Consider the following 22,112-nt stretch of genomic DNA (forward strand, 5'->3'; position numbering starts at 1 on the left):
GAGCAGGACTGGCCCACAGACATGGTCTGTGTCACTTTACTTTCTGGTCAGCACTCAGTAAGAAGCAGATGGCTTGGAGAAAAAACAACCTTCTTTAGATTGAGACAGGGTCCCCACAGCCCCGGCCGGCCTTGAGTCTGGGTCCTCCCCTCTCTGCTCCCTAATTGCTGGTGTGTACCACCAGGCCTGACCAACACTTCTTTTTACAGGATTCAAAATTTACTTTAAAAACAGCTCCCAAGACACTAAAGAGAACATGTATTATCTTAAACATGGTACTTAAAAAAGTATTGATTTGGAAAAATGTATAAATTAAAAATCTACTTTAATAATGTTTTCCATTTTGAAGGGTTTAGAAGTGACTAATTTAGGAATAAACAAGGAGACACGGACAGCGAAGCACAGAGTGCTGGCTAACATGTGGTCTTGGCAGTTTTGTTTGTAACAGCAAAAACATCCCTTAAAGCAAGCATCTAGTCCCAAGCATCTCGAGTTTGCTTTGTTTAGTGATGACAGTTACCCTTGCCACAAGATGGCCAACCTTCTGCAAAGTGTCACTACAAGAAACAGTTTGAATTGCCTGGGGTCACCTAGGGCTCCTGCTAGTACTGCATGCCTTAACATGGCCCCTCCCAAGCCCAGGAGCAGTTAGCTCATGAGGTGCCAATCAAACCAGTGTGCAAGTGCAACGGTCAGTGCTCACGTCCTGGCAATGAGGGTCTCTCAGTGTGTGCACAAGTGTGCACAGCTGAGAAAGGGGCAGCCTGAGGGGTACAGGCATCCTACACCATCCCAACCTTAACACTAGGAAGCTAAGCTGCTTATCATGCTCAGATTTGGGGTTTTTACAAGTTCTACACACTAAAAACCTTTCTGAGCTGGTTAAAAAGATGACAAGAGAAATGCAGACTCTGATATAGTTTTTATTTAACTTGATAAATGTAGAATGGGATGGATTCGAGGCAGATTCTAGATTAGGTTAGCCACAATACACAGTTCACATGCTTCTGATGGGCGGTCAGTTATCTTCAGTAACTACCCACCTCCACACAGACACATCTGCAGAAATCCATGTACAGTTATCTTCAGTAACTACCCACCTCCACACAGACACATCTGCAGAAATCCATGTACAGATATAGTGATTTTCAACACTCTATAATTTAGATTTTGTATTCGGACACACTGAATTTATCTACTTGATGCAGTGCCACAGGAGATAAAAATTCATGCAATGATTCTTGGGTTCTTTTTTTTTTTTTTAAAGTAAATCTATCATTTGATAATTCAATGCTATATAAAGAACATTGAATATCTAAAATAAAACAAATGCCAATTATATCATTAATTAATAATATATTTATTGTCTTGAAACCAAATAGGCCCAAGTTCCTTTTTGTCTTCTTTGAGTCAGCTGTCTAAATGCTTGTCCCTCTCAAACTTCCTACATAATGAAAACCAAGACATTTCATTTCTTCTTGGCAATTAACAAAGATGGCAGAAATTTCAAATCAGGTGTGTTCTTGATACCTCAGAGTCAGAAAGGGCTTCTTCTTGGGCAGAAGGCTCATAATCACCTGTGTTCTCCGCTAATTCAACATCTAACTCATCATTGCTTTCTGCACTGTAATCAACTTCTTCAAGGAACCGAGGTTCATCTTCATCCAAAACGTAAGTGGTGGGGCTGCAGCCAAAGCACAGAACACACAAGGGTTCGTGAGAGCAAGGCTGACACACCACCTCACACACCAACCTTGACCTCAGTAACACAGAGCACACGGCGTCCTGAGACCCAAGGCTTCGATGCACCACCTCACACACGCCAACCTCAGTAACACAGCGGTTTGTCCTAACTTGGAACTTCTGTCCGAGTGGACAAGGTGAGAGGGTTCTAACAGTTGAAAGCTGCCTGCTTCAGCAATAGGGAACTTGGAACTTCTGTCCGAGTAGACAAGGTCAGAGTGTTCTAACGGTTGAAAGATGCCTGCTTCAGTAGTAGGGGCTGAAATGGTGCTCTTTAGTGATCCTGCAAGTGTGCACCATTAGCAGAAGGGAAATGGATTCTCTTAATGGTTATTTCAAGGATTTCATCAGCACACACACTTAGAATTCATTTTAAAGTTCTATTTTAATCCCTGTAAATTAGGCAACAGGTAATTCCAATGCGCTGTGTGAGAAGCTGTGGTACCCACCCGGCATAGTGGAGGAACGAGTTAGAACCAGTCAAGTGTACAGAGTGATTAGCTGCTGTGAGATGGTCACAGCCACATCCCCACAGTGTCCGTGGATCCGGAGTAAGAGTGAAGCAGGGTGAGTAGTCTACACCCGCCTCCTGGGACTGTTTCCCACTGGGATAGCGGGTGAGCGCTTGGTAAGGCTCCAAGTGCCTGTAAGCTTTCCTTCACGCGGTGTATGAGGGGAGAACGCTCCTCCACTCCTGCTCTCAGTGGGTGGGAACTGACACACTCACACCACGCAGACACTGCAGGAACAAGTCACACACTGAAGCCCTGAGCAAACCACCTTGAATTTCATATGTATGTTGGCTCATAGGCCACTTCTACAAAAAGATTTCTCAGAGATGAAGCAACTAATAGCAATAAAATCAGACAAAAGAGAAAAAAAATCTGTTCAAATAAGGAGAAACGCAGGTCAGTCAGCTCTGGAGATGGAAGAACCCACAGCTGAGACAAAGCCTGGGCCAGCACTGGCTCCCCAGTTACAGTTCTGAGAGAAGAAGGTAGACCTCATCTGAGGGGCACTTTATTCCTCCAGTGAGCTTTCTCTTTGCGGGGAGAGGGGCTGCGAGCCATTTTCCTCTGACACAATTGGCTTTCTCTTAGAAGTTCACCTCATTCTATAGTCCAGATAAAGATACTGACGGGCTTAGAAAATGAGCAAGACTTGATAGCCCTAACATTTACAAGGACAAATCCCAATTTTCACCATGAAATTTAAATAAGTAGTTATTAACCTGATAGCTAGGTCTTACTGGACAGAAAGATTGTTAAAGAAGATTGATTGTTTTGGAAATGACTGTTACTATCTTTTTTCTTTTGAAATGTAATAAGCCATTCCCCCTCCACTTCAGTGTTTAATCACATTCTCCTGAGAGAACCAAGAGACTCCTAAGAGGCTGAGACAGAGGAAAGCAGACAACCTGTGGGCACCAGCCTGCTTAGTTCTGGTTGCAGATGTGAGGACAGGAGAGACGCTTGGCAGTGCTAGCAGACAAGGCTGGAGGGCAGAGAACAGGAGCCCCAGGGAGGTGAGGGCAGAGGCGCATGGACAGGGGACGGTGCTCAGGAGCTAAAGCAGCCAGTTTAAGAAACTGGAAGAAAAGCAGCCAGAGCAATCCAGTTTGTTTGAAGGATCCTCGGCTCAGAATAAGGATGTGTGTGTGAAGGCGGAGTCCCAAGTTCATCAACTGGAACGTCAGAAAAGGTTTGAAGGCCAGCCTTCTTAAAGCTGTACCCCAATGATAGACCGAACTAGAGGGGTGCTTGTGTAAGGCCCTGCAGCCTATAAGACAGCAAGGACTTGGGAGCCTCAGATGGAAAGGGCGAGCTGTGGCATGGCACAGCGAGAGGCAGGCAAGGCTGCAGCAGAGGCCTCTCAGTCCTGGCAGGTCGTGGGTCGCACCTCCATTTGTCATGAACAAGCCTGGTGTATTCACCACTAACTGCTCACAGTGACAGCGTCACCTGCTCTGTTAAGAGAACAGAAAGGGTAGGAAACGAGGCCACAGCGCTCAGGCAACGCCCGAAGCCCTCGGTGGTTCCTGAGAATCCACTCCTGGGCTCAGCCTCTGGAGTCCTTCCTTCTCACACTGGGGCAGGGCCATCAGTGCTCACAGTGGGACATTATCAGGACTGAGTGTGCCAGGGAAGGCACACACAGGTGAGAAAGCAGAGAACAGAAGTGTCTATGAACAAGGCATGAGGGAGGGAGGGAGGGAGGGAGGGAGGGAGGGAGGGAGGGAGGGAAGGGAAGGTACACAACCCTCCATTCTGCACACAGCTAGCCCTTGCAGTACGAATCACACTGCCATTATTTCACTGGCCGCCTCTGGCCCGCTTCTCTCTTCCTGTGGCTGCCAGTGGTGAGCATGCACTCCTGTGCCTCAACGTGCTCACCCACCAAGATGCTCCTGGTCCCAGCTCTCCATCTGCACATGCCCTCTGAATGCGCCCGCTCATTTTAATGTGCACTCATCTCTTCCAAATGCAAACACAGAGCCTGGCTTCCCAAGAGCCTCTTGTATACACATGGACTTGCCAAAGACATCACATGGATAACTCACACGTACCACAAATACTGCATGTTGGGAACACATGGTTTTCCCCACTAAATCTCTTCTTCTGTATTCTGAAATCCATCCATTTAGAAAGTCACTCAACTCAGACTTCTCCAGAAGAAAGGCAGCCAGTCTCCAGACCATGTCAAACCCCACCTGTTCCGTGACAAGCTCTGACCACACTTGTTTTCTCCACACAAGGTGTATTTCTCACTTTCTCCCTGTCCCCCAGTGGCTCATGTTTCTTTCAAAAGTGCAGCTTGGCCTCACCCTCAGCTCTCCCAGACACCTTGGCATGTGTTTCCTCTCTGCATGCTTCCTCTGCGCCCTGCACAAACATTCCATCTGACTCCATGCCTGTTTTCTCAATACCAAAGGTCAAGAATGTGGCCTGGCTGGCTAAACACCTCCTGTGGACCCAAAAAGCCTAGCAACACATCTCAGCTGCCTCAGTAAATGCTGGCCAAACTCTGAATGAATGTAAGAATTGATGCTAGCATCCCACCTACAGCAGCCTCCCTCCCCTCTTAGACACCAACAGGCACCTTACTAAAACACAGCTACTTCCTTCCTGAGAATCAGAGTCCAGCTGGGGCTTGTGCTGAGACCACTTCCTACTTCCATTCCCAACAGTCATGAATAGAGACCCCCATTTCCATAAGGGCCCAGACTCTTCTCTTCAGAGGCCCCACTCTACGGCCTGTCTCTGGTCATGTGGCAGGGAACAGAGCCTGCTGTGCTGTTGTCTGTCTACCTGCCAGGGTATCCTAACTCTTCTGCTCGATATTGCCAACACTCCACCTCAGTTCCCACTGAGCAGCCTGCGCCTTTCAACAGAAAGCAAGCAGGCTACCAGGACCATGAGTATTCCTCTCACCCCACCCCACTATCCCGCTTTACTGGAAAGGGTTTTGGGCACAAGGCCAATCACAGCAATTCATTTTCTTTTATTGAGCTTCCGTATGTGCTCTGTGTACTTTATAACTTAGGAAGAGCCGTCACAGATATCACCTCACATACTCAAAACCACCTTTCCTTTCATAGGAATACTTGTGTGTCATTCTGAAATCACTATTGTATAGAGACTTACAAGCACATGCAAACACATGCATACACAGAAGAGGAGGTAGGCTAAGCTACTATACAATACAGCTAACCAAAGAATATCTATTTGGAAAAAGAGAAAGGAATTGCTAATGTCTGATTGGTGGCAAGAGGCATGAAGCTGTAGCTATTAAATGGCCCTGAGCCAGTCCTCCCAGGAGAGTGCCGATGGCCAGGTCACTGTCATCGCGTCATCACGGAGGCACAACACTGCAAACAGACTGAGTGTCACTTGTGCACTCAGAGGACTTCAGGTGCAATGGAGACTGTGGGATTTAGAGACCTTCGGTCAGAACCATCAAACCTTGGGCAGTTCTGAGCTACAATTGTACAATACGATCTAGCTCCAATTAGTCTCAGCAAATCACTCCACTTCTGTGATAACCAAACATAACAGAAACTCCAATGGGCAAACAGGGCACCCCAAAAGCCCCTGAGCAGTGGGCTGAGGGGAGTGCGCACAGCAGAGCTCACACTCATGGCTCATCGCAGTGAAAGGATACAAAGCAAGCTCAGCAAGGGGAAGTGCGGGGCCAAGTCCAGTGGGAGGCAGGGCAAGGCTGGCAGCTGCCAGGGGCAGGAGTCCTCAGAGCGCCAGCAAGTTCAAAGGACTGCAGGGAAAAGCTGGAGTTCAGAGCTGCCACGTGTCCTGAAAAAGGGAGTTGCAGAGAGGTGACCTCAGCATTCAGCAGTGTTCCCAGACATATTTGACAAACTTAAGTGACACAGTGCAAGGGGCTAAAAAGCCACACAGCAGCACCCCACACAGAGGGACAAGGAAGCCACAGAAATGTTTTGCTGGTTTCAAGGTGCCAAAGAGAAGAGGGGGATCCTGAGGTGTCCACAGTGACCCCTGGTGGGCTGCTACTCAGAAAGTCTGGAGGGGCAAACCAGGAGTCAGCAAAACAACCTTCAGATATTTTGTAATGTTATCTCAAGCCAGCTTGGACTCCATGAAGTCAAGGACAACGGACCCTCTCATCTTTATTTATACCTGACACCTGGCTGTCACACAACTAGAGAAAAACCCAAGAGAAACAGCTCTAGTGTATTAATTACCACATGGGAACTCTAACATAACTGTGACCCAAAATAGATGACAAGATGGGGAATCTCAGCATCTGATTTCTATCTTAAAAAAAAAAATCACATTAAATCTAGACTCAAACCATACAACGGACACTAGAGCTCAGGATTAGGTCTAAAACTCACGTAGGTTGGTGCTGAGAAGAGATGGGAGCAGAAATAAGTAGACAGTTTCAGGCTTCAACAGAGAGAGAAAGAAGGACCAGAAACAAAGATTAAGCATCCTGCACGCTAACCCCGCACAAGAGCAGAGCACACGATAGAAGCAATGCACAAAAAGCTAATGGTTGTACACTTTCCAAAGTCAATGAGAGACTCGGCATACAGACTTATGAGGGCTGCAAACCTCACATGGGAGAAACAAGGAACAGCAACCCTCAAACTCACAGCCAAACCGCTAAGATCCCAAGAGTACATGCACAACCCTGGCCCATGACTTCTCAACAGAAGGAGCAAAGTGAGCAAATGTGGTAAATAAAATAATCTGCTTACAGCAGACACACAGAGGCACATAAACATGCACACACAAACAGATACACATAGATATGCACATTCAGACAGACACATATACACAGAGGCACACACAGGCACATACACACAGGCATACACAAGACATACAGGCATAGAGGTACAGACACACATACAAGCACTCACAGGCACTAGTGCACACACACACACACACCAACATAGTATACACAGTTTAACAACGCACTATATGATCCTAACATGGGACTCAGACACAGACAAGCCCAGCTGGGTGCCCACTGTAAGGCAGTACTCAGAAGGGTTGCCATGAGTTTGAGTCCAGCCTGTGCTAGAGAAAGAAACCTTCTCTCAATAGGGAGCAAAGGCCAGGGTTGGGGGTAGGGACCACTGGAGAATTAAGGAGTGAGTCCTAATGAGTAGTGGATGACTAAAGCAGCAATAACTTCAAGTCTGAGTAGTTCCATTAAAATCCATCACAACAGTATAAAAAGTGGGAAGGTTATAAAATGAATGTGCCCTACGGTCTCAGCACTCATAGTCTATGAAGAAGCAGACAGAGCAATTTACATTACATGGTAATAAACCAGGAGTCCATTATGCACTGATAAACCTCTAGGGTACCAATGAAAGAATAACAAAAGAAAATAGAACAAGATTATGCAGAGACAAAACTGGAATAACAAAAGATCATCTCTGAGATGAGGAAGTGACAAACAGGAAATAGCTCACAATACCAGGTGTGAGACACTAAAACTAAAACTCCCCAACGCTGTCACTAACTCACTAAATGGAACAGAATGCATGTACCATTGTATGCAGACAACAGACCAGCTTATAAACCACACAGTGATGTCTGCAAACAGATTCACATCCTAAGTAGAACCCCACAGAGCTGAGACTTGGGAGCAGCCAAGGGGGTGGTGTTTAAAGTAGAAGGAAGGCTTCCAGTAAGAGCCTTAAGCAGGCATTTCATGGCCAGTGAGATGGCACAACTCAAAACCACACTTACAATACAACCTCGAAATAAAGCACTGAGCAACTCCAGACCGCGCCCTACTCACTGTCAGCTGCATTAGAACAACTCCATGCTCTGAGGTCTGGGCTCTAGGTCCCTTCAAAGTGTCAGCAATTCTTACACTTCAAAACACAATTACCACTTGCTCTTCCTCAAGGGCTCAGTTACCACCATAGAAAACACTTTTCCTTTAGTAAGTTTTGTCTTTTTTCTTTCAGCATCAAGATCCACTGGACCCAAATTAGTGTTTCTTTATGTTTAGCTGGCATTCCTCCTCCTCCTTCTCCTCTTCTTCTTCCTCCCCTCCCCTTTTTCTTCTTCTCTTCCTTCTAAAGATTTATTTATTGTTGTATCTAAGTACACTGTAGCTGTACCAGAAGAGGGCATCAGATCTCATTACGAATGGTTGTGAGCAACCATGTGGTTGCTGGGATTTGAACTCAGAACCTCTGGAAGTGCTCTTAACCACTGAGCTATCTCTCCAGCCCTAGCTGTCATTTCTTTTCCAATCTTCACTTATTATGGTGGTTTGAATATGCTTGGTACATGGGAAGTACTAATATTAGGAGGTGTGGCCTTACTGGAGGAGATGTGGCCTTGTTGGAGAAAGTGTGTCACTGTGGGGTGGGTTTTAGAGGTCTCCTCCAGCGCTCAGAGTCCACCCAGTGTGGAATGAGACCCTCATCCTAGCTGCCTGCAAAAAGGAACCTTCTCCTGGTTGCCTTGGAATCAAGATGTAGTGCTCTCAGCTCCTCTCTAGCGCCATGCTTGCCTACCTACACACTGCCATGCTTCCCACCATGATGATAATGGCCTGAAGCTCTGAACTGTAAGCTAGCCTCAATTAAAGTTTGCCTTTATAAGAGTTGATTTGTTCATGGTGTCTCTTCACAGCAACAGAAACCTTAGCTAACTATCTTCTGCCAACCCCTAGCCTAAAACTTAACAATATGCCTAAATGATTGTAGGCCATTTTAATTGCCTCAAAACGTGCATTCAATATGTGTGCACACATATAATAATTTATGTATGCAGATGTGCATGTGTACAGTTGTATGCCATATGTCTTTCTCAACTACACTGACTGAGCTAGGCTGGATGGCCACATGAGCTAGCTTCCAGTATCCTTTCTCTGTTGCCCACATTGGGGTTACAGGCACATGCCAGCAAGCCTGGCTCTGTGTGAGCACTGGGAACCTGGACTCAGGCCTCGGGCTTGCCGAGAAAGCACTTCACCAACCGAGGATCTACCCAGCCTGGAGTTTTAACAGCTGTTTTAATAGGTCTTCCACACGCCTTGTACCTAGTGTACAACCTCACAAATGTAACTGATTCCTGCAACACCTAGGAGCTCCCTGAAATAACCTCTGCACATCCTCTGCCCTTACCACACAGTGACCACAGCACTGTCTACCAGGACGTATGATTGGCACTAAGTCTAAGGGCTCATCAACAGAACACAATGAACAGGGAAAAGCAATACAGCCAGGCACCGACATCACACGAATTCTTCCCCCAGGAGGTACTGGAACATAAGGAGGAAAAGGCAGGCTGAGAGAGGGAGCTCAGATAATCTGTACATTAGATGCCAGGTGATTCTGACGGCATTTAAGTTATGTCTGTGTCTGCACACACGTATATATGGGTACCCACCTATGCAAACACCTGAATTCAGAGTTCTGCCTAAGAGAACTTAAGAACAGTGGCGACAAAGAAGTGATATGTAGACTAGCACTAAACATCCATACAGATGTTACTTTACACCACAAGTCGTCAGCTTAGCCTGGAAACTGGCCGTTCCAACCGCAGGAAAAGCTACACAAAGACTGGCCTTAGGTCCTGCTACTGGGGGGCGGGGAGGCTGAAGAAGACTGTGCATGCACAGAAGCATGCAAGAGTGGGGAGGGGCAGAGAAGAGTGGGCATGCACAGAAGCATGCAAGAGTGGGGAGGGGGCAACATAATTCTGAGCCCAAGATAAACTAATGGCAGCTATAATTAAAGTCCAACTAAACTTTAAATTATTTGTCCAACATACACATATTTTTAAAATGTTAATTTAGAAGTTTGATGAGAAAGAGGACACAGGCATAGCTGTAAAGCAATCCCAATGAAAAACTCAATTACTAACAGAGGAAAACTACATTTGCAATGGGGAACCTTAGGAAACATCTGACAGGTGACCAGTGGAAAGGTTCTGAAACTCGGAGTCAGGAAGCCCCACACACGCCCAATGCCACTTGCTCGGCACCCCTGACACTCCTGCCTAACAAGAATGATCTACGTTCACTCAGAGACGGAGGCAAACTCAGACTGACGACCTGCAAACCACACAAGCGTTAGGGTACGAGAGTCAAAGGAAAGAAGTCAGAAGTTTGGGGAAAACTGGGACAGAGAGAAGAATGGTGGCCTGGGTAAAGAAGCGGGTGACTATTGAATAGTTTAACTCAACAAACAGAAGAAAAGAGAGGTGAAAATCCATGGCAAAACCACCCCATCTCAACTGCAGGCCGCTGGGCACTTTTACAGACATAGCAGTGAGAATAAGATATGCTCAACCTGTACTTCAAGAAAGTCTGAGGCCGCATGATCTCCCCAAGATACCAAATAAAGCAAACAGACTTACAGAAGAAAACAGAATGAAATGCAATTTTAAATGCTAACTGTGGTATGGCAGCACTCAGCAGTACAATTCTTCTGAACAGACACTTTTCAAAATATTTACTTCTTCCTTTTGAGAGTCAGAGCCTGCTGGAGGGAAGGGCTAGTGGCCACCATGTATAGATCACTAATAACCAAGGCTGGTCCACTGCACTGTCTGAGCCCAGCAACCTCCTTTCATGGACCGCGGTAAGTAACACTGAGTTCAAGTCCATGTCTGGCCTTCACGGAAGCTGGCCCCCGTCCACACTGATCAGCAATGAGCACATGGAGGTCAGAGGAGCTCAGGAGCCTCTCAGCTACCCTGAGCACAGCTCTAGGAGCTGCACACAGGCTGTTCAGGCTTGCAGACAACCGCTTTCCCCACTGGCCATCCCGCCTGCCCAAGAGCATCACCGTGACCTCCACATTTGCCTGCACTGTGGTTTGGCTGCCAGTGAACACCACATCCACAGAGCCCCCAGTGTCTGTCTCACAGTGTGGAACCTGCTGCCACGATCCACAGCACAGAACGCTGATAAATTAACACAGCAACAAACTGACACCCAACAACTCAAGTCATCAAGGGCCAAAACATAGGACTGTTCTTCTCTTACACTGACACTCCGCGAGACAGAATGCCAAGTCTGACAGAGTGACTAAGGATTCTAACTCTACAATGTTTAAACAGGCAAATGGTTCAAATGTCATGCACAATGTAGTTTAAAAGAAAATACTATTTAGCACACATTTGAAGGAATTGTCAAACATGCTAAATTCAACTGTTTCCAATATATAATCAGGTTTCTGAAAAGCCATCTGATGTATGTACACGGCAACAAAACAAAATGTCTTTTGAAATAAAAACATAATTCCAAGACTTCTTAATTTAGGTATCTAAATGTACTATTTCAACACTGCTAGTTTTTGTTTGTTGGTTGGTTGGTTGGTTGGTTGGTTGGTTGGTTGGTTAAAAGTGAATTATTACAGTTACTAAGGTTCAAAGCAGAAGGTTCTCTCTTTCCAGTGCGATTTGAGCATCAGACACTACAATTAGAAACAAGTATTAGGCAGGTAACCCTACACACACTAACTGTAAATGTGCTCTTCGCTCTCAGGAGCACTGTACTCGCCTGTGACTATGTGCATGAGGTCTTACTAACAGAAAGCACCTAAGGAAAAGAGAAAGAAAGAAAAGAAGAGTGTCCCACCTAGTCACTTTACAGCTTGATTCAATTAAGTCATTTTCAAAGTCAAGCAGGTTGGAGGGCAGATTATATTCCAATGAAGAAGTCAGTCGTTTCAAACGCAATAAACCAACACAAAATTTTGCTCCCATCTCTTCCAATTCTCGAGTCCCAATCTGTAAACCCTAGAAATAAAGTAAAACACAGACTCTCAGAACCTTTGCTGTCCTCAGATGCAGCGTATTACAGTCCTAGCCAAGGAAATGATAACGACATTTACAAGAGTAAGACACAGCTATGGCGGTAGGGACAGGTACCACACTGGGAAGGTCCTGGCGACATGAGTGACTCTGGATGATAATAGGCTGGCCTAAAGGACAGAAACTCTCTGCTGTTCTCTGGTGGTGTTTGTTTCTAGACAGGGTCTTGCCATGTACCCCTAACTGGCTTTCCTCACACACACATGCTATGCACTACAATCCCTAGCTCTCACAGAGCACCCTATAGTGCAGACTCAGTTCTGGCTTCTGAAGAAGCCCCACTCCTGAATATGTAGTAAAACATCCACTCCTACTCACTGTGACACAAGTCCCTTTTTACCGACAATCTGAGGGGATAAAATAAGTGAGCTTGGAATTTTCTGACTAAATCCCTCTTGCCCATGTGTCAGTGCTGATGCACAAGCGTTAGTCAGAACTCTGCATCTCTGAACATGACCTCAGACACTCATGCACGGCACTCCAGTGAGGAAAGAGATGAGAGCACCTCAGCCTGTGTCCTTATCAACTCCATTCCCTTAAACTGCTTCTCAAGTATGCATCATAGGGTCACCAGACATTAAATGTCACCATAAAACCACAAATATTAACTGTGAACTACATGGGTTATCATTTACTTTCCAGATACAAAAATGAACCACTAAAACAACTGAAGGCCTTCCACCATCAAAGCTGTAGGTGTGAACGACATCAGAGCCGAGCAAGACAGACTCCAGGATGACTCCTGACCCATACATTATGATTCACATCAGAAGCAAAGCTGTTATAAAGTAGCAACAAAATATTTATGGTTGGGGGTCATACAACACAAGGAACTCTATTAAAAGGCTGCAGCATTAGGAAGGCTGAGAAGCACTATGATGGAGGGAGATGCCCCACATCCTTTTCTGGCATCCATACAAACACAGGCATGCATCCCTCACTCCCACCGGAAACCCCACTGGTAACTCTGTGGCATTCAATCCCGCTACTTAGGTTATGCGTCCAGCTCAGTAAGAAAGATGCACATTTAAGGACTACTTCAAAGTCAGGAGAGCATATCCCAGAGGAATCATCAGGTGTCTTTACAGCTAAACTCCTGTGGCTGAAGAGAGGGCTCTGTGCTTACGAGCGCTCTGTGCTCTTGCAGAGGGCAGTGTTCCGTTCCCTGCACTTACATGGCACAGCTGACAACTGAGGGGCAGTGCATCTCTAGAGCCTGCTTGGCATTGCACTCAGGAGCACACACTCACACACACTCTAAGTTTGAGCAGATAAACACCCCCAGTGTTTACCTTGTATCTACCCTGATCGCAGCCACATAAAGTACTCTCCATGGTGTAGCTCCTCTGAACTCCAATTTCCCGCCACACGACAACCCGAGCTGTGGATTCTTTAGATTTTTCCACCACAAAGCTACAACTGCTCATGCAAAATGCCGGAGCAATGTGGCTCAGTATCTTAGGCAAAGTCTGTAAAAATAAAATAGTAAGCCAGAGGTTATTAATCGAAACACTGCTTTAAGCAGCTGTGCCCTCCCCTCCCCACTGCTCCAGCATCATAATTAGACTTTTCTGCTATTCCAGAGAGTAGCATGCAATGTACAAAGTATACATTTATAAGCATTTACAAAAAGCCTGGTTACAAAGAAAAAGAAGGCAGCTAAAGAGATGGCTTTGCAGCTAGGAGTGCCTGCTGCTCATGCAGGAGCCCAGAGTTCACGTCCTAGACCCACACTGGCTGTTGTCAGTTAAGTGGAGCTCCAGAGGACCCTACACTCTCTGCTGGCTCCCATGGGAACACACATGCACAAGTACAAACTCACACACAGACACACACATACAGAGTTACACAAAGCAAATAATATACAAGCACAGAAAATATGAAGAAAAACATGCTTCAAATTTAAAAACAAATTAGCCCAGGAAAGGCTAGCTGATTTAACATGAAATGTCAATGACCTCTGGATTGACAGACAGAAGACAGACAGAGCTAGCACAAGCAATGAACTCATAACCAAAGCAGGAACAATGTTTTTCTAACTTAAAATTATTCTCAAGTTTACCCGAAAATATGAACATGCGAACAAACCCTGAAAAACTGTCACACACAGACAAAAAAGTCTATGTCTGGAGAACTAATCCCACAGATGCCAATGTGGCCTAAATGTGGCCCATATATCTGCTGTGACCCAGACAAGGACAGAATGCGGGAAACACTGCACTCTGCAAAGAGGGTTCGGGAGCAGAACCAAAGCAGAACTCCTCCTAGACAGGACAGACGATCATCAACAACACTGGCTCAGCTGCTCATCGGGGACAATGACCTGGAGCTGCTCTTCATTGGTTGACTTAAACATAGAAGCAACTTTAAAACTCAACAGGGCTGAGGATGCAGTTCAGGAGTCCAGCACCTGTTTATCATGCAAGAGGCCCTGAGTTCTAACCCAGTGGCATCAAAAAGAGAAAAACAACAACAACAACAACAGTTTTAAATAGTTCAAAACAGAAAAAAATAGAAAATCTGTTATGCATATGAGTTCTTATTTTTAAAACAGTAATAACTGATGAACAGTATAAGAGCCAGAAATATAAACAATAGCATTTCCAGAGGACAGTGTAGTGAGCAAACATGGAAACACACTCACTTCTGTTACTACAGGAATTAACCGGACCAGGCTGTTTCCTCAGGACAGACAGAGGGTGTGCACACACAGAGATGCAGCAGGACAGACAGAGTGTGCACACCCAGAGATGCAGCAGGACAGACAGAGGGTGTGCACACCCAGAGATGCAGCAGGACAGACAGAGGGTATAAACACCCAGAGATGCTGCAGGAGAGATAGAAGGTGTGCACACAGAGATGCAGCAGGACAGACAGAGGGTGTGCACACAGAGATGCAGCAGGAGAGAAAGAAGGTGTGCACACAGAGATGCAGCAGGACAGACAGAGGGTGTGCACACCCAGAGATGCTGCAGGAGAGATAGAAGGTGTGCACACAGAGATGCAGCAGGACAGACAGAGGGTGTGCACACAGAGATGCAGCAGGACAGACAGAGGGTGTGCACACCCAGAGATGCTGCAGGACAGACAGAGGGTGTGCACACACAGAGATGTAGCAAGACAGACAGAGGGTGTGCAAAGACAGCTGCACCACTCATGGCATTTTGAGCATCAACTGGCTTCATCTATATTGTAGGGAGTTTGGCAACACTATTCAAATGACCACCTTCAAGAGACTACTCAACAAATACAGGTAGATGTTCTGATACGGTAAAACTAAGATGCACAGAGTTTTGTTAAACTGATAAAAATAATGAAGATAAACTTAAGGTTGATTACTTGAAAAGATGGTCAACAAACATCAAGTTGCTATGCAGTGAAAGGAGGGTGGAGAAATAGCCCCATGGTTAAGAGTGTGTCCTGCCTCTGCAGAACTTGCGCTTGGTCTCAGCACCTACATGGGGGCTCATAATAGGCTATGAGCTGTCTCTCCATGCAACTCAGGGTTTTCCAGAGACCCAGTAGCTTCTTCTAGCATCTACTGGCACTTTAGACACGCATAAACTCTCACAGGTACACACACACATATACAGATAAATAAAATTATAATAATTCCTAAGTTAAACAGAAGAAATATAGTGTGAATATGAAATCTGCATTCAGCTTAAGTGACTAAGAAGTCTCACAATACCAAAATATTTTCACAGTAAAGGGATATTACAATGAGGGGACATTACAGTAAAAGGACGCTGTCTTGGCATTTGATATTAGCACATGGAAAGGCCCTGCCCACACTCCTCTGCAGCCTCTTGCTAGTCACTTTCAAACACTGTTTCCAAAGATGTAAAGTAAGTATTCCCCATTTCACCACTACCCCTGAGTTGCACGGACACATTTACTTAATGTGGCCTACTCTAACATAACTGAGCCATCTACAGGCCATGACTGACGGCTCGCTGCACGCTGCTTGCTGCACGCTGCATGCTGCTACATCAGGCAGCATGTATTCTGCAGCTCTCCTTCACTGGTAGTACAGGCAGTTTCTCTTGGATTCATTTCCTTATGCTGCCTTCTTCTTCAGAATATGAAGTCCTGAGACAATCTTCCAGGGGCTGGAGAGACAGCTCGACAGTTAAGAGCACTTCCCGTGCTTTCAGAGGACCTGGCTTTAGTTCCCAGAACCCATCCAGCAGCTCCCAGTTGTCTGGACCTCCAGTTGCAGGGCTTCTGCTGTCCTCCTTCTTGGCCTCTGCAGGCACTGCACACAGACGGTGCACAGACACGGCTGCAGGCACTGCACACAGACGGCGCACAGACACGGCTGCAGGCACTGCACACAGACGGCGCACAGACACGGCTGCAGGTACAACGACCACGCATAAATCTTTCAAAAATATTTTTAAAACATTATTGCCCAGTAGCCTCCTGGACAGGTAATTTATGAGGCAGATATTGGATACTTTCAGTATCTAGCCCCATCTTACTTCACATTCACTGAGAGCTAAGAGGGAATATGCATTTTAATATGTAACCCTTTTTAGAAGGATCATAAAACTTACAGCAATCTCTCCTGAGAGAATTAGTAATTTCCTACAGGCAACCAATCATCTACTTGGAGCCAGCAGACATGTGAGGGAAAAGTTCTTAATCCCAACTGCAATTAGATTCAGAGGATTAGGGCTAAAACTAATAAACTATCCCACCTATGTAAAGAAATCTTATTAAGAAAATAAGACAAACAAAGGTCATGGATACAAATGCTCTTACGCATTCTCAGATTTAATTTAGCTTCAACACTGATTCAAACCTCAACAGTAATCTACAAACGAATACCCTAGAATGCACAAGGGAGAGAGACAGACAGACAGACAGAACAGAAAAACAAAAGATCCACAAACAACAAAAACCTACCCAGTAAAAACTTTTTAAGGAATAAGAGAAAAGTTGTCAGAATTCGCGATAATTAAAGTGATGTGGCCCAGAGAAAGAAAGTCGACTGCCTGCAGGGACTGAAACCCCACCCCCACCCCAGCTCACAGGAACACGGAGTACACACACACAACTGGTATCCATGGGCAAAAGTTACATGCCTATCCCAAACACAAAACCACATCCAGACAGAGAGCAAAGGTCAACATGAAAGCAAACCTCGAAGCAAAAGCTCTGAGACAGAGATGGAAAGATGTAAATGTCACGTCTGACCAAGTCGCATGGACTAACATTTTGTATGGCTTACATGCACTGCAAATTCAATGCCCGTGAGCTAAGTGCAGTAATTACCCTGTATCCCATGTCTTCCACAATATCACAGGAAGCCGAGTTGTCATGGGTGTGCCACACCGTCTCTTTGATGCTGCAGCCGTACATGAATACATTCTTTTTTCGAGAATGGCCATGGTAATCACAATAAACCTTAAAGAGATCATATGTTTGAACAATTAAAGTCTTGGATCTACATATAGCACATCTCAGAAGACACACTCTGGCCCAGCATGTTCACACACACATTCAGCAAGCTGAGTGAAGGCAGCCGCACGCTTGAGTTCTAAATCTTTGGTTTCACTCCATGTCTAAGATAATTTTTCCCGTAAGCAGTTATGGGTTTTCGCACTCAAGGCTGTAAAAGAATGCTTTACTGTGATTTTTACTTTTGTAACTTTAGGATAAATTAAAACAAACCTCTGTTGCCAAAATAAGATTTTGAATCTTCACATTCATATATTACCAAATAAATGCAGTTAATATCAAGCCAATTGAGCTGTCTCTTTTAGTCATTTCATTTAAAAGACCCATCAATTTAATAAGAAATAAAAACCCATTTGGGGAAGGATTTATAGTTAATGCTCGAATTGATAAATCCTCAAGGTGTCGCTTAACCCGAGAGCGCTACAACTCTTTATCTCCTACTCAACACTTACAATGAATGTGATCCTACCTCAGCTGTACAGACACAGTCATTACACTCTCAAACGGCTGTTAAAATATTTAACTAATGTAAACGAACATGAAAATGCTTTCATGAGGAAATATTCACAAAACGTTTAAATAAACTCTTAAGAGCATCACCTTTAGGAATGAAAACCAGCATGCTAACCCTACTCCCCCTCTCCCTCTCTGGAATGCACGACTGGTGAGGACAGACACTGTGTGAAGCCCCGTGGCAGTGCCACAGCACCCTGGCTGTGTCTGTGCTGTGCCCTGGGCTTGAGTCTCACAGGAACATACGTACTCTGGGGTGAAATAGGCAACATACCACTGCTGCCTTTCTGCGGCCACACAGTAGGTTAAAGCCTGCAGAACAGGACCTACCATTAATACTCATAAATAAAACGTAAAATGTTCATACAAATTCTAAGCAATAGGAATAAATCATTAACACTATAGTCACTATAAACGATAACAGAAAAGATTTTGAAATTAACAGCTGGCTTTTATAAACAGAAAATAACATATAAGGTACTAAATCACAGGATTCCAGGAAGATTAAGACTAGAGGTTACCTATGTGTGAGCCCCTAAGAGACAGAGACAGCATCCCACAGAGACGCCTCTGGAAATCTACAAAGTATGTGAGGGGAAGGGCACTGAAAAGACCAGGAAGAAAGGTGAGAAGCAGAAGGCAGAGAAAGACTCAGTCAGGAAATGGTCCCTGGCAGGCTGAGGGTACAGAAGTGTCCTGCCCTTGGGGTATGCCCATGGCCCTCAACCCTCAACTCTAGTCATGGGTTTTGATAAGATGCTGATTCCTTTGTCAAACAGTCAGCGGTGCCTAGAAGTCACATGTCACAACATGAGATTCAGGGGGTAGCAGCTAAAGCCTCCTAAGGCCAAATCTGACTTTTAAAACTGAGCTACCCCTGGACCTGAGACCAACAACCAGCCACAAGTGAGGAAGCAGAGAAGATGTGTGGACAGGAGGGAGAATGGATGGCTGAAGGGGACAGGCAGCAGGCAGCAGAGGCCAGGGGCAGGTTGGCAAGTGCATACACAAGGAGAGAGAGCAGCACAATCAGTGCCCAGAAGCACAGCATCAACTGAGAATAACCTGGCATTTGATAGCTCTGAGTCCCGGGACAGCAAGTGCAGCCAGGCTGTGCTGCTCAGTGATAGAAAGCTGGAGGCGTTCCAGGGAGTACTTCCTGGCTACAGCAGCAGCCCTTGGCAGCGTGGGTAGTACTCAGAAGTCCTCAAAGTCTGAGGGCACAGGTCCCAGTGCTGTGACTGATCCACACATTCCTGAGGCATTTAAAAGATACTACTGAACTAAAACAGCCATCATCCACCATCGCCTCCCACCCCCAAAAAACCAACAGGATTTGGAAGCCTCAGGAGGCTGAGAGCCTTCCCTTTCGAAGATGCAAAGCTAAATGTTGCCAGCAGCGGCCCCTGGTTCAACAAGAAGGAACACTGCCACAGCGAGGATAGCTCTAGGGGCCAGCATTCATCTAATACAGACGCAACAGCAGCAAAAACCACATGAAAAGACAGGCGTGTACTGTTCAACTTCTGCTTCTACTCATGGACCTGGCAATCTGCAGTTCGTAAGAAAACAGGCACAAGTGGCTCCAACAGCAGCAATTCTTACCCTTGTCATCTTCCTTTGCCTTCTTGCAAGCCCTGCCCTTCTATGTACCCAGGAGCAGCAACACCCACATACTCCACTATATGTACCCAGGAGCAACATGCACACATTCACTGTATGTACACAGGAGCGGCACGCACACACTCCACTGCATATACCCAGGAATGGCATGCACACACTCCGCTGCATGTACACAGGAGTGGCACGCACACACTCCACTACCTTTAACTGTTTCACTGCTGGTCCCATCCATGGGCCCTCCCGTCTGGCTTCTCCCCACTCTCCTCTGCCATCCTTTCCCTATACTCTGCAGCGCTGACTTCAACTCTGTGTTTCCTATTGCTTCTTACACTTATCTACTTTTGATTTTTAAATCTCCTGTAATTGAGAAGCCCCTCCTGTTTCCTTTATCTTTCTAATCTCTTGCTAATTTCTACTCTCAGCCTATTTCCTGTCTTTAACCTTGCTTCTCCTCTTTGCCCACCTGTCTCCTCCTATTCCATTCATTTACTATTTCCACACTTATACTAAATAATTTCTTACTGTATGCTGTTACCAAGATGGCAACTGGCTTTTGTCTCCATGGGTGAGATTTAGCCTTCAAGGGTAAAATGCTCAATAAACGATCCCCACCCCAGAAACCAGAAGATACATCCAAACCAACAGATCTCCAAGTGCAACAGAGAAACCTGGCTAGAAAACACCTGCAACAGGACTCCTCAAAAAAAAAAAAAAAAAAAAAAAATCACAGCTCCTGCATGCCTGAGTTCAAAGATACTGGAATACACAGAATATCGAGCGAAGATTCCAACTGCTAATAAGGTGAACACAGACATAAAAGAGGGCACCAACACCAGGTAAGTTCAGCTTGTTACCCAGAGAAGAACACCAGCCACACAGAGGACAGTGAGCCAGACCGCTGAGAAAACCAGCAGCATGCCTGAGAAAGTCAGCCAGAAAACTGAGACTTAGGGAAAATGAATGCTATGTTAAAAACGAAAGGCTCAGTGACTCGCCCACAACAAGCCATGAACAAGTGTAAGGGGGTGTGGAGGATGGAGGGCAAAGCTGTGTTCAAGCTTCAACAGGACAAAGATCAGTATGAGCTCAACTCATCAAAACTGGGGACACATCATCATGGCACTAGGTCTGCAGGGGATGGAAGGAGCGGACACAAACACCCAGGCATAAAGAATCTTTCCAATGCAATCAGAGTGGAAAATCCCCAAACTTTGGGAAATCAACTTTCAAACACAGGAGACATTTGGAGTCCCAAAGACTCATGAACAGAGAACTTCCCCAATACTTACTATAGTCAATCAAGACATTGACAATGCAATGCAATCGCAATAGTAAGAGCAGCAAGGAAAGTATCTGCTCACCTTCGCAGACAGACACACTGGAAGAACAGCCCATCTTACCAGCAACCCTGAAAGCAACTGCTAAGCAAGACTGCTCTATGCAGAAAAGCTATCTTTGTTAAAGTGAGGGGTAAATAAAGATGTTTGTAACAAGCACAAACTAAAGCAGCTCATGGCCACCAAGACGACACAAGAGAACACTATACAGAGGAAAAAAATACAGTGCCGCAATCATGAGAACACGGAAGAGGGCACTGCGTGACAGGAGAGATGAGGAAGTCCTCATTTCCAACACAGTAACCAGCCAACTCCACATGGCAGACGAGTACAGAAGAAATATTAATCCAAACAACCAGGGGGAAAGACAGCAAAATTACAGCAACTAATAAAATAACTCATTAATGACCTTAGATGTATAATGCCCTCAGCCCACCAATACAGAGGGAGAGCAGCTGGCAGGGTCAAAAGAGATGGAAGACAGACAACACTGTCCATTCCAATGAAAAAAGAATCCTATTCAAGCTAGAAAACCTAGAAGAAATGTACACATTCTGTGACACATATGACCTAGCAAAATTACACTGAGAAGACACAAACAACTTAAACAGAATGAAGTAGTAATTTAAAAAACATATCGCAACATAGACTGGATAATTCACTGCTGATTCTACCAAACCTTTACAGAAGAACTCATACAATCTTCTAAAACAAAGGGCCAGCATAGAGCCAACATCGTCCTAGAAACCCAGCGCCACCACCACACCAAACCAGGCCATGGCACGACAAATGGGTACCAACTCCTGGAGGAGTTTCCCAGATTAGCACACTTGCAAAAATGACCAATAAAGCCCTTACAAAACAAATTCAAGACCACGTTATGATCAGACATCATGAATGAGCTGGTCTCGCCCTGTGCAGGTTGGCTGGATGCACACGAGTGAGTAAGAGTCATACAACACATAGATGACTTGGGGACAGAAACTGCACAGACAGAGCCTTCAGCAGCCCAAACTCCTTTCACACAGAGTCTACAGAAACTAGGAATAGCAACACCATTAGGCTATATAAAACAAGGCTGCAATGAGTATTACACTAA

The 22,112-nt window shown here is 45.5% G+C and overlaps 1 protein-coding gene across 15 annotated transcripts in view; it reads right to left on the reverse strand.

Annotated features, from left to right (window-relative positions):
* Positions 1-903: 903 nt before the first annotated feature.
* Positions 904-22,112, reverse strand: part of Agtpbp1 (ATP/GTP binding protein 1) — a 107,837-nt gene continuing 86,628 nt past the window's right edge. For 11 of the 15 annotated variants that reach the window (XR_003950468.1, XR_003950467.1, XM_006517339.3 and 8 more), the window contains 4 exons: positions 17,355-17,486; positions 13,367-13,543; positions 11,839-11,999; positions 904-1,684 (listed from right to left, as the gene is read on the reverse strand). Coding sequence is in view for 13 of the 15 variants with exons in the window: in XM_006517339.3 (XP_006517402.1) it covers positions 1,507-1,684; positions 11,839-11,999; positions 13,367-13,543; positions 17,355-17,486 (648 nt within the window). In the remaining 2 variants the exon portion in view is untranslated. Of the gene's footprint in view, positions 6,051-11,838; positions 12,000-13,366; positions 13,544-17,354; positions 17,487-22,112 lie in introns of all 15 variants that reach the window. The other 4 variants (NM_023328.3, NM_001284219.1, NM_001284221.2 and 1 more) reach the window with 3 other exon arrangements.

The sequence above is a fragment of the Mus musculus genome, chromosome 13 (assembly GCF_000001635.26).
Source record: "Mus musculus strain C57BL/6J chromosome 13, GRCm38.p6 C57BL/6J".
Classification (NCBI taxonomy): Eukaryota; Metazoa; Chordata; class Mammalia; order Rodentia; family Muridae; genus Mus; species Mus musculus.